The sequence below is a fragment of the Diadema setosum genome, chromosome 19 (assembly GCF_964275005.1).
Source record: "Diadema setosum chromosome 19, eeDiaSeto1, whole genome shotgun sequence".
NCBI classification, from domain to species: domain Eukaryota; kingdom Metazoa; phylum Echinodermata; class Echinoidea; order Diadematoida; family Diadematidae; genus Diadema; species Diadema setosum.
In genome coordinates, this window is record NC_092703.1 from 2864143 (window position 1) to 2877826 (window position 13684).

Here is a 13684-nt window from a genome sequence, read left to right on the forward strand (position 1 = left end):
TTAGAGATATAGAGATACAGACATAGTAATGGAATAGAAAAAAAAAACAAGAAAGCTTGAAACGTGACAGGATGGAGATAGATAGACAATTAGAGAGACAGAAAGAGGTATACATCATAATAATTACGTCATAAAAGGGAAGGTTAGATAAATTAAAAGGGATGGCTAGTAACTGATCAGTGGGAATCAGTGGGAATGCTGGGGGATGACTGTTCCAATCCTTGTGGGATTCATTTAAGAATACATTATATATCTATATGTTGTGTGAAAATCATTTGCTTCAGAATGGTCTCATATTCAAGTAATGTGCAGTTTAATGGTCCCAGGCTAACATGCCTGTGTACAGTGACGGGGCATAAAACTGCACATTACTTGAATATCGGACCGTTCTGAAGCAAATGATTTTCACACAACATATAGATATATAATGTATTCTTAAATGAATCTCACAAGAATTTGAACAATCGTTACCCAGCATTCCCACTGATTCCCACTGATCAGTTACTAGTGACACAAATGTACACACAAGTAGTTATGTACATGTATCAAGGCTGTATGCATGGCTGTTTTAATGTGTATGTACACGGGGTGACCAGATTAATGGAGAACATTCTATATGATATAGATAGAGTACATACAGGCTGACCAGATCAGTGGAGAATTTTCTAGGTGGTATACAATGTAGCTACAGTCAACGGACATTGCTACGGCAAAGCTGTGACGGGCTGGATTCCTAGCTGGGCAATGTATAAAGTGATGCAACGCCTCGACTGGACGACACGTGGTCGTTATAACGTTGGATTCTGCACATTTCGCTGTGAACATTATACCGTGGACATATATCGTGGATTTTACCCCGGATCTATACCGTGGACTATCGTAACCTGCGCCTCTGGATTTACGTCGGAGGAATCATTCATTAGTGCATCAAGGATCATTCATCTGTGCATCGAACATCGCATCTGGACACTTCAAGGACTGTGATTTAAGACTTAGCTGTAATGCATGTAAGTGATTCCATTACCGATTTATAATTGTTTTATTGATCATTATTGTACTGATGTGAAAATCGATTACGAGTCTGTACCCACAATATCACTGTTAATAAACCGCCTGAACATTAGTTGATTGTTTCTTTTGTGCGATCATTCTCAGAGTGATTTTGGTCGTAACAAAATTGGGGGCTTGTGTCCGGGAAGTGAATTTAAAGCCAAACCTTAGAATTTGGAACGTTCCGGAATCCAGAATATTGGTACAGACAAAATACCAGTGAGTTGATTGTGCAATTGTATATTGTGTGTAATACATTGTGACAATGTCAATCAGTACCATGGATGTTCAGGCATTTGTTCAGAGGACAGAGGACAAAGGTTACGCAAATGTGATTTGACTGCTATTGCACAGCATTTAAATGTTGATGTTCCACAAGGTGTAAGAAAGGCAGAGATTCTTGACTTGGTAGCTGGTCACATGGATCTCAAAGAAGAAATTGACACTTCAGATCAAGCTCAAATTTCAGATCAAACACGACTTGAGCTTGCTAAATTGGAAATGAAGGAGAGAGAAAGAGCAAGGGAATTAGAACTGGAGAAAGAGAAGATGAGATTAGGAATAGAAAGAGAGCAAAGGGCTAGAGAATGGAAATGAAGGAAAGAGAAAAACAAAGAGAAATGGAAATGAAAGAAAGGGAAAAAGAAAGAGAAATGGAAATGAAGAAACTTGAAGTGGAGCAACAATTGAAATTGCGTGAGATGGAACTGGCTCATGCACAGACTGTTGGAAATCGTGAAAGGGCTCCCTCTGAATTTGATTTGGCCAGGAACATTCGATTGGTGCCAAAATTTGAAGAAAATAGAGTTGATGCATATTTTGTGTCATTTGAGAAGGTGGCTAACAGTTTGAAATGGCCACAGGAATTTTGGCCCATGCTCCTTCAAAGTGTTTTTGTCGGCAAAGCAGCTGATGTGTACTCATCTCTCTCTGAAGAGCAATCACGTGACTATGCTACAGTCAAGAAGGCAGTGTTGAATGCTTATGAGTTGGTGCCAGAGGCATACAGACACAAATTCAGAAATTCGTACCGCAAACCAGGCCAGACACGTTGAGTTTGCTCGTGAAAAAGAAATGGTGTTTGATAGGTGGTACAGATCCCTGAAAGTGGATCAGGACTTTGATAACCTACGTGAGGTTGTTCTCTAGGAAGAATTCAAAAAGAGTGTTGCTTTCAGTGTGAGGTCGCATTTGGATGATCACAAAGTGACAAGTTTGCATAAAGCAGCCTTGATGGCTGATGAGTATGAGCTGACCCACAGAAATGACAACAGACCACCTTTCAGGAATTTCTCTGGAAACAAGAGAGACAAAATTCTGTCGAGCAATCCAAAGAATGCTGGCTCTGAAAAAGGCACGAGTTCTGAAGCTTCATCGGCACCAAAGCCTCAATCTGACAAAGGGTCAAGTACAAGTGCAAATGTCATCAAATGTTTTCACTGTAACAAGACAGGGCATGTAAAGTCACAATGTTGGAAGTTGCAAAACAAAACAAAGAAGGACATGGGATTTGTCATGTTGTCACAAATGTACACACAAGTAGTTATGTACATGTATCAAGGCTGTATGCATGGTTGTTTTAATGTGTATGTACACGGGGTGACCAGATTAATGGAGAACATTCTATACAGGCTGACCAGATCAGTGGAGAATTTTCTACGTGGTATACAATGTAGCTAAAGTATATGTATGCATGTGACAGGAAATACATTATAGCTCACTCAATCTAGAATGATTTAACCCATTCCAGAAAATTCTAGGAAGTGCTTAAATATTTGGCTGAGTGAGGCACTGTCCCTGTAGCCCAATGTGATTGGTAGTTAATTTTGGCAATGATGTTATGCACATAGTTAGGCAGTGAGTCATCCAGGATTCCTGGAACCTGGACTTGCTAGTATGTTCAGGTATGTGGCCTCAGGTTGGAGAAAATTACAGAATGTTCAAGAAAGGGGTGAATGGATAGTTTATAAGCCGGAGAAATTCTGAGGTAGGCAGAGTACCTAACACCTCTGCTCTGAGAGTTACGTCACTTCTGGCTCTGAAGCGACTTGTTATAGTCAGTCCTGTGTTACCTGCTGACCTGCTATACAAACTGTGTTTGTGGAGATAAGGCCTGGGAGACATTTTGCCTGCAGAGAATTAATTTGCCTACATTGGAGATAGACTCCATATTTTTATGTCAACGGACATTATTACGGCAAAGCTGTGACGGGCTGGATTCCTTGCTGGACATTATAAAGTGAATCATCATTCAACGCATCAACGGGATGTGGTCGTCATAACATTTGGATTCTGCACGTTTCGCCGTGGACATATTTCGTGGACTTTACCCCGGATTTATACCGTGGATTATTACAACCAGCGCCTCTGGATTTACGTCGGAGGAATCATTCATCGGTGCGTCGCGGATCATTCATCTGTGCATCGAACATCGTATCTGGACACTACCAGGGAACTGTAGGGACTTTGTTCTTTAAGATTTGGATGCATGTAAGTGATTCCATGACCAATTTGTAATTGTTTCTATTGATCATTATTGTACTGAAGTGAAAACCGATTACGAGTCTGTACCCACAATATCACTGTTAATAAACCGCCTGAACATTAGTTGATTGTTTCTTTTGTGCGATCATTCTCAGAGTGATTGTGGTCGTAACAATGTCAAAAAGTGTCCTACCCGAAAACATTGTCCCGTTCAGTGAAACACAGGCCATTGAAAGTCGATCTCCCAAGTTCAAAGATATAGGACTAAGCAGGTGGATGAGAGCTATCGTAGCTTTTTGTTTGATGGTGAGGTGACCCCATGTACTTCTGGTGAGGCAGGTAAGCCAGTAGTCATCCTGCGGGATACGGGGGCCTCTCAATCATTGATGGTGGATGGTGGTATGACTTTTCCACCAGATAGTGCAGTGAATGCAAAAGTCTTGATTCAGACTGTTGATGGCAGTTATATGTCAGTTCCACTGTATAGAGCGGATTTGAAGTGTGACCTAGTTTCTGGTCCTGTGACTGTTGGAGTTGTTCGTGAGTTGCCCATGGCAGGGATTGATTTCCTGTTGGGGAATGACTTGGCTGGGGACAAGGTGGTTGCGTCTCCAGTTGTTTCGCATAAACCAATGGTGGTTGCTGAAACTGAGCAGTTGCAGGAGGAGTTTCCTGGGATTTTCCCAGATTGTGTTGTGACTAGGTCTCAGGCTCGTAGAGCTGTTCAAGATGATGCGGATTCTGTTGATGCGGAGGAGAATTCCGGTGTTTGGTTGGCAGAAACCTTTTTCAAGGATTTGAATGATGGGGTTGCTGTATTAGGCTCCGAGGCTAACAGTGATGGGCTGTTTAGCAAGTCTTCCTTGGTTGAAGCACAGCAGGCATACTTTGAGTTAAAGGGCTTGTCTCAGACGGCGTGTTCTGAGGCTGAGGCTGAGAAGGTCCCTGAGTGCTATTATGTCAAAGATGGCATTTTGATGAGGAAGTGGATACCTCCCCATAGGCCAGCTAATGAGGATTGGACGGTGGTCCGTCAAGTTGTTGTCCCTCCCTGTTACCGTGGTGAGATCTTGAGGATTGCTCACGAGTTACCTGTTGGCGACCATTTAGGCGTCAGAAAGACAAAGGATCGGATCATGAGGCATTTTTATTGGCCAGGGTTGAATGTGGATGTGGCTGAGTTTTGCAAGACTTGTCACACATGTCAGGTGGCTGGTAAACCACAGCATTCAGTGAAGCCGGCGCCATTGATTCCGATACCTGCGTTTGAAGAACCATTCAGTCGGGTTCTAGTTGATTGTGTTAGACCTTTGCCTAGGACTAGGTCGGGTCATAAGTACCTCTTGACAATCATGGATATGTCTACACGGTTTCCAGAGGCTATCCCATTGCGAAATATCACTGCCAAGACTGTTGTATATGCTCTAGTGCAGTTTTTCACTAGGTATGGGTTGCCCAAGGAAGTGTAGTCTGACCAAGGGTCACATTTCATGTCAGGCATATTTCAAGAGGTGATGTATCGTTTGGGTATGAAGCAGCTGAAGTCGTCAGCTTATCATTCCCAATCCCAAGGTGCGTTGGAGCGCTACCACCAGATCCTAAAGACAATGATTAGGGCATTTTGTGAGGAGTATCCCGAGGATTGGGATAAGGGCATCCCTTTCCCGCTGTTCGCAACGAGGGACTCCCCAAATGAGTCGACGGGTTTCAGCCCATTTGAGTTGGTGTACGGTCATGAAGTTAGGGGCCCATTGAAGCTCATCAAAGAGAAATTCATGACTGAGGATGATGAGGTCCACCTACTTGACTATGTGTCAAAGTTTCGTGAAAGGCTTTCAAAGGCTTGTGAGGTAGCTAGGGAACACTTGTTTAATCTATTCTACCAGTATTTCTGCATTCAAGCAATACACATTGTACATTAATTTGAGTTTCACTTCTCTTTAAGCGAATGAACTTTGTGCAGCAATACATACAAATGATATCAAGAATAGTGTTACCGTAGTCCTCTCCGATGTTGCGTGCAAATGAATATCATGCACACATGAACGGTTCCAGGCGGACGTGCAGGCATTTTCCACCATTTTCCGCGTGGACGCGCATTTTGAATTTCATTGAGGCCACTTTTTTAAAATCCTGGTTATGGATGGGTGACCGAGCTTCACAATATGGGGTCCGGATATAAGGCATTGTCATATTACCTCCATATGACCTTCACCTCGAAACACAATGAAATGTAGGTCTAATTCATAATAATAAACAGTATTGAAACTTTATATTGCATAATACTTGCATCGCAGATATATCTGCGATGTATAGAATATTCTATAGAATATGAATAAGAAAATTAGCGTGTGGACACCAACCATGAAAGGACTGATATAATATAGAGAAACAAAAAAAAAGGTTTGAAAAAAGTGCAGACTAAAATAAAACTACATGGGTACAGGGGAAAAGGTAAATAGCCCGATAGATGTAGATGACAGGACAGATTAGAGATATAGAGATACAGACATAGTAATGGAATAGAAAAAAAAAAACAAGAAAGCTTGAAACGTGACAGGATGGAGATAGATAGAAAATTAGAGAGACAGAAAGAGGTATACATCATAATAATTACGTCATAAAAGGGAAGGTTAGATAACTTAAAAGGGATGGCTAGTAACTGATCAGTGGGAATCAGTGGGAATGCTGGGGGATGACTATTCCAATCCTTGTGGGATTCATTTAAGAATACATTATGTATCTATATGTTGTGTGAAAATCATTTGCTTCAGAATGGTCTCATATTCAAGTAATGTGCAGTTTAGTGGTCCCAGGCTAACATGCCTGTGTACAGTGACGGGGCATAAAACTGCACATTACTTGAATATCGGACCGTTCTGAAGCAAATGATTTTCACACAACATATAGATATATAATGTATTCTTAAATGAATCTCACAAGAATTTGAACAATCGTTACCCAGCATTCCCACTGATTCCCACTGATCAGTTACTAGTGACACAAATGTACACACAAGTAGTTATGTACATGTATCAAGGCTGTATGCATGGCTGTTTTAATGTGTATGTACACGGGGTGACCAGATTAATGGAGAACATTCTATATGATATAGATAGAGTACATACAGGCTGACCAGATCAGTGGAGAATTTTCTAGGTGTTATACAATGTAGCTACAGTACATGCATGTGACAGGAAATACATTATAGCTCACTCAATCTAGAATGATTTAACCCATTCCAGAATATTCTAGGAAGTGCTTAAATATTTGGCTGAGTAAGGCACTGTCCCTGTAGCCCAATGTGATTGGTAGTTAATTTTGGCAATGATGTTATGCACATAGTTAGGCAGTGAGTCATCCAGGATTCCTGGAACTTGGACTTGCTAGAATATTCAAGTGTGTAGCCCCAGGTTGGAGAAAATTATAGAATGTACTAGAAAGGGGTGAATGGATAGTATATAAGCCGGAGAAATTCTGAGGTAGGCAGAGTATCCAACACCTCTGCTCTGAGAGTTACGTCACTTCTGGCTCTGAAGCGACTTGTTATAGTCAGTCCTGTGTTACCTGCTGACCTGTTATGTTTGTGGAGATAAGCCTGGGAGACATTTTGCCTGCAGAGAATTAATTTGCCTACGTTGGAGACAGACTCCATATTTTAATGTCAACGGCAAAGCTGTGACGGGCTGGATTCCTAGCTGGACAATATAAAGTGAATCATCATTCAACGCCTCGACTGGACGTGGTCGTTATAACGTTGGATTCTGCACATTTCGCCGTGAACATTATATACCGTGGACATAGTATCGTGGATTTTACCCCGGACCTATACCGTGGACTATCGTAACCTGGGCCTCTGGATTTACGTCGGCAGAATCATTCATTAGTGCATCAGGGATCATTCATCTGTGCATCGAACATCGCATCTGGACACTTCAAGGACTGTGATTTAAGACTTAGCTGTAATGCATGTAAGTGATTCCATTACCGATTTATAATTAGGTGATCCGAGTATCCTCTCGGATCACCTTCTGTATCTGTACGGATTCTTTCTTCTTCTTCTTCTTCTTCTTTCTCCTCAAAAGTTGTGGACAGGTTAGCTCAGAAAGTGCTCTTCCTATCAATGTCAAAATTATACCATACATGTATCATCTCCCAAAGACGGCAATCAAACTAAAATCAAAGTGATCAGTCGACCGTGACGTCACTATGACGTCATTATATGAAAACACATTCTCAATCATATCTCTTTAGTGGAATGAAAATTTTCAATGAAATTTACGTCACATATATTTCAAGTCAAGCGCATTCTACTCATATAATCAAAATTCATATTTACGCTTAAGACGCGCGCGTACGCGCGCGTTGAAATATTTGTATGCTCAAATCGAGCTCAAATTTTTTTTGCACACGTTTCAGACCAATTGGAGCATTTTTTGGAAAATTAAAAAAATTGGACGGACGCGTACGCGCGCGCACATATACGCACGCACAGCTCATACGCAATAGAAATTTCCCGTTTTTTCACATTTATCGGATGCCTGAAATGTTAAGGCATATTTCTAACAAGTTTCAAGTCAATCCGACTCAATATGACGTCACACGGGCCCGTCAAAGTTGAAATTCCGTGCGCGCGTCAATGGCGATATACAGGGCAACAATGCAAAAAAACCGCCAATTTTGAATCCGATTTTACTCGTCAGGATGGACGGTGACCCCACATTTTCTTTACATATTCTGAAAGCTGATGAGTTGTACATGTCATTTCATGGGTTGGCGATGCTGGAAAAATGATGAAAAGATATCAAATTTCTTAATAAAGTAAAAAAAGTAAATTTTCAAAATGACGTCATCAAATTTTAAGTTCACTCAAGCGTATCTCACTTATTCTTCTGTTAATTTTCGTCCAAATTTCAATATGTTGTAGCTTATTTAATGGTCTTTTAGTCACATAATAACAACATTTTGATTGGATGACGGCATCACCTCGTAAAAAGGGATTAAAAGTAACATTGTCAAATTTGACCAGTTTACGTGTTATCTCTATGGGAGTGCAGTTTTTCTGGAAATGAAAACTGACATGACTATCTTTATCGAGCACTAGCTCACTTATGCTTCGGTGAATTTCTCCCATATTTTAATATGTTGTAGCTGAGACTTTGGGCTATCGTAAGTGCTCCTTTGTTTTTTTCATACGGAGTCGGCATCACGTCCAAAAACTTGGTTGAAATTAAAGCTTATCTTCGATGTATTGAAATATTTCTTCCTTTCTGCAACTTTGTTTGCAATAACTCAAGAAAAACATACCCTATCACCACCATATTTTGCACATGTTTAGTTCATGTCACGTACATTATTTCACAAAATAACAACTACTTAATCAGACACCATCTTGGGTATGTAAATTAGGGTCAAAGGTCATAAATGTTTTATCCTATATCTTGGTGAATACATGTCCTATCTTTCCCATATTTTGCACACGTAAAGACCATGTTACAAGGATCATTTGACAAAATAACCATTTTTGGCTCAGAGGCCATCTTGTCTGTGCAAAGTGGGGTCAAAGGTCATATGTACTTCTTCCTGTATCTTCGTTATGACGTGTTATCTCTATGGGAGGGAATTTTTCTAGATGTGAAAATTGACCTGATTGTCTTTATCGACGACTAGCTCACTTACCCTTCGGTGAATTTCTTCCAGATTTTAGTATGTTGTAGCCAATTTAATACTCTTTAAGTTTTGTTCAACCAAAGTTTTAATCGGATGATATCATCACCTCGTGAAAATGGATATAATGTAACCTTGTCAAATTTAACCAGTTTACGTGTTATCTCTATGGGAGGGAATTTTTCTGGAAATGAAAATTGACATGACGGTCTTTATCGAGTACTAGCTCACTTACTCTTCAGTGACTTTCTCCCAGATTTTAATATGTCGTAGATGAGACTTTAGGCTATCGTCACTGTTTCACCATTTTTTCATACGACGCCGAGATCACGTCAAAAAACTTGGTTGAAATCAAACTTATCTTCGATGTATTGAGATATTTCTTTCTTTCTGCATTTTTCTTTGCAATAACTCAAGGAAAACAGCCCCTATCATCCCCATATTTTGCACATGTTTAGTTTATGTCACGTACATTATTTCATAAAATGACAAATACTTCATCAGACGCCATCTTGGATATGTAAATTAGGGTCAAAGGTCATATATTTTTCATCCTGTATCTTTGTAAATACATGTCTTATCTTTCCCATATTTTGCACACGCAAAGACCATGTTACAAGAATCATTTCACAAAATAACCACTTTTTGCTCAGAAGCCATCTTGTCTGTGCAAAGTGGGGTCAAAGGTCATATGTACTTTTTTCTCTATCTTCGTTATGACGTGTTATCTCTATGGGAGGAAATTTTTCTAGATGTGACAATTGACATGATTGTCTTTATCGAACAGTAGCTCACTTATGCTTCGGTGACTTTCTCCTAGATTTTAATATGTTGTAGCTGAGACTTTCGGCTAACGTTGTGTACCCTCATTTTTTTCATACGACGTCGACATCACGTCAAGAAACTTGGTTGAAATTAAAGCTCATCTTCGATGTACAGAGATATTTCTTTCTCTCTGCAACTTTCTTTGCAATAACTCAAGAAAAACAGCCCCTATCACCTTCATATTTTGCACATGTTTAGTTCATGTCACGTACATTATTTCACAAAATAACAACTACTTAATCAGACACCATCTTGGGTATGTAAATTAGGGTCAAAGGTCATAAATGTTTCATCCTGTATCTTGGTAAGTACATGTCCTATCTTTCCCATATTTTGCACACGCAAAGACCATGTTACAAGAATCATTTCACAAAATAACCACTTTTTGCTCAGAGGCCATCTTCGGTGTCCAAAGTGGGGTCAAAGGTCAAATATACTTCATTCTGTATATTCGTTAGTGTATACGGAATTCGGTACCAAAGATGGCAGGTCTGACTCCCTTTTCTAAATGAGAATCCAAACATAACACGACCAATGTCCCTAATCTCAGGTGAAAACTGTATGGTCATGCCTTTTGGGAGCAGGATTCAAATCATTGATTTCCAAAAAGATCGGATCACCTAATTTGTCAGTCTTGACAAATTCCAAGTCTAGTTGTTTTATTGATCATTATTGTACTGATGTGAAAACCGATTACGAGTCTGTACCCACAATATCACTGTTAATAAACCGCCTGAACATTAGTTGATTGTTTCTTTTGTGCGATCATTCTCAGAGTGATTTTGGTCGTAACACTAGCCATCCCCTTTAACTATCGATACAGTGTAAATGAAAATAAATCAACGAAAGGCTGATGTGAAGACCAGTAGATAGCTTCCAATACCTGTATAGGTAAATATAAGTAAAGTAACTCTTTACTTTACCTTTGCAATTCTTCACATCATTCCCCGCCTAAACCTGTGGGCCCTATACACGTCACAACTTTTACTAAAGCCATTTTCAGTTTATAGCAAAGTTCCCCGTACATTTTGTGTATCAATAGCTTAAACTTAAGGGGATGGTATAGTATTGATTCAGATGAGGTTTGAGCTTTTAATATTTTGCGAGATACTATGAAAACACTTATGAAATGTTAAAGAGCATATTCTAAGAGGTATTCAAAGTTTATTATGAAAATCTGTCTTGAAACGGCTGAGATATCCTAAAACAAAGTAAAACAAAGGGATTCTAGTATAGGTGGGTGGCACTATAGTTTATTACGATCGCTTTCTTTTAGATAACTCAGCCATTTCAAAACGAATTTTCATCACATTAAATTTAAATACCTCTTAGAATTATACATGCTCTTTTGTATTTCGTAACTATAGGTTTTCCCGGCCAATTTCGCACTTTTGTCAGTCCATTTATAAAAGGTTCATTCAATTTAGCAAAAATCCTCGTCACTGCACATTTTGTCATTAAAAATTGCAATTTGTTCATTCAATTTAGCATTTATTTTTGATCAATGAATTCGCACAAGTGCCTTTCGAATTCGTAAAACGGGCATTCAAATTGGCACGTGCTCTTCAGTCATTCAAATTCGCCAGCACTGGCGGAAAATGGTTTTTCAGTCATTCAGTTTCGCGTATGGACAGTCAAATTCCAAACATGTTGATTCAAATTTGCTTAATGTTATTTCTATTTCGAATAGGTGAGAACCGTGATTTATACGTATCTAAATGTGAATTTTTGTTTCATCCACACACTGTTAAATATATAGCAAAGGTATCTTTGGCCCTAGATAATTCAAGTTTGTTGTTCTGTATAATGCCCCTCTTCTTTTATACATGTCATCAGAACTATACGTGCACCAGTACCATAGATTCACTTCACTTTATTATGCAGTCATGGTATTACGAGTTAGATACAGGCATATATCTCTCAAGAAGACAGGGAAAGAATCATAGAAGCCTTTGAGGGTAATAACCTTGACAAATTGATGGTTAGATCTGATCCAAGAACTTTATTCTTAATGATGATTAACGCATCATAGCACCCACCAAATGAAAATAATGAAACATGCAGATGAAAGAAATAATCGCGATGTATTAGGTTGGAACCGCCTTCTCCCAATAATGTCGAAACAAACTATATATTATAAAGATTGATGAATTTGTGAATAAAATATTGCTATCGAACATTATAAATATTTTTGAAAGTACTGTTGCAAAGGTGAAATCAGATTAGAGAATGAATACTAAATATGAATTGTTAAGGTGCTTGCAAACAATACCTATGTTGAATGAAAATGAAAAAAGGAATAAAAGCATTAACGTGTCTGCTAAATTGACTGCAGTAACTGCGAAATTGGATGCCCAAGAATGAATAGAGCGCAGCATATACGTGATCATGTGACTATAGGTCTATATCATGCTAAATTTATTGAATGAACGATTTGCGAAATGGTGCTTGTCTCACGAATTTGAACTGAAAAAAGTGCTGATTTGAATGATGTTAAAGGTAAAGTGAATGTTCCAAAATGAATTTGCATGAAAAGATTGCAAAATCGAAATACCGAACATGCCATCTATATAGGTTAAATTGTGCTAAATTGAATGCACGAATTAGGAATTAGACTGAAAAAAAAAGAGCAAAATTGGCCGGGAAAACTTATATTTTCTCGTTATCTCCCTGAAGCCCCATCTCAACAAAAACTATACCATCCCTTTAACATTTCAACAAGAGCAAAACTGCTACAAGAAACAAATCAATCATACGTGATTCACGTAATGGTCTCTTGAAATTTGAAACAAGTTTTATTCTCATCTTCTATTTTAGAACTATTCCCACAATTAACAGATATCGGGTCGAAACTAATTGATGTACTTCTGACTTCTGCGCCGCGATACATACAGCTGTCTCTGGCAACCTGAAACTAGCAAATTTGTTCCAGATGTTCTCTGCAGAGCACAATCATTCTACCGATGCGTTGCTCTTCTCTGCAGGTGAATCATCAAAACGTCTGACAGCGACGTTAATTGATTATTTTAACTTGTTTGATGTCGAGACCTTTTCGGTGAGGACAGTGACAACGATACTAATGGAAACAGAAGTGAAGTCGGGGAGGTGAAGGGGAGGGGAGAGGAGAGCAGGGCAACCTCAAGTATCCGCTCCGTGCCTGGTCTAAAACCTCCTTTCATCATTTAATACCCAGTTCTGGGGATACAAAACAAATTCGCTACCCAAGGTCAAAGGTGACTATACGAAACTTCAAAAATAATACAGGAACAATGTACATGTACCATAGTCTGTGAAGTATTTGATCCGACTTCAAAAATCAGAATAATGGCAAGAAACTCGCACCAAATTTTGTATGAACAGATATTTCGAGTTTCGCCATGAAAATCTACACGAAAAAAAAAGGCATGTAATCATTAAAAAAGTATAAGATGTGGCGAAGATCTATTCATTGCGCTCTACAAGGATATACCTGAACAATTGATTTTCGTGCTTTCTCCTTCTTTTTCTTATTTGGTGATGATGATCTCGCCTGACCTGGTGTACTGTCTCCTTCTAAACCAGCAAGCCACACAGACTGGTCGATGTTGGAAAGACCACTGTGCAACCAGCTTTCGTTCCAGTTATCCTCTGCTCCCAGAGGCTGCTCCCGAGCAGCCAT

The 13684-nt window shown here is 39.3% G+C and overlaps 1 protein-coding gene across 1 annotated transcript in view; it reads right to left on the reverse strand.

Annotated features, from left to right (window-relative positions):
• LOC140242893 (transient receptor potential cation channel subfamily A member 1-like) overlaps positions 1 to 13684 on the reverse strand; it is a 57989-nt gene extending 44305 nt beyond the window's left edge. Inside the window, exon 1 of the mRNA XM_072322640.1 lies at positions 13496 to 13684. Coding sequence (XP_072178741.1) covers positions 13496 to 13684 — 189 coding nt within the window. The remainder of the gene's footprint in view (positions 1 to 13495) is intronic.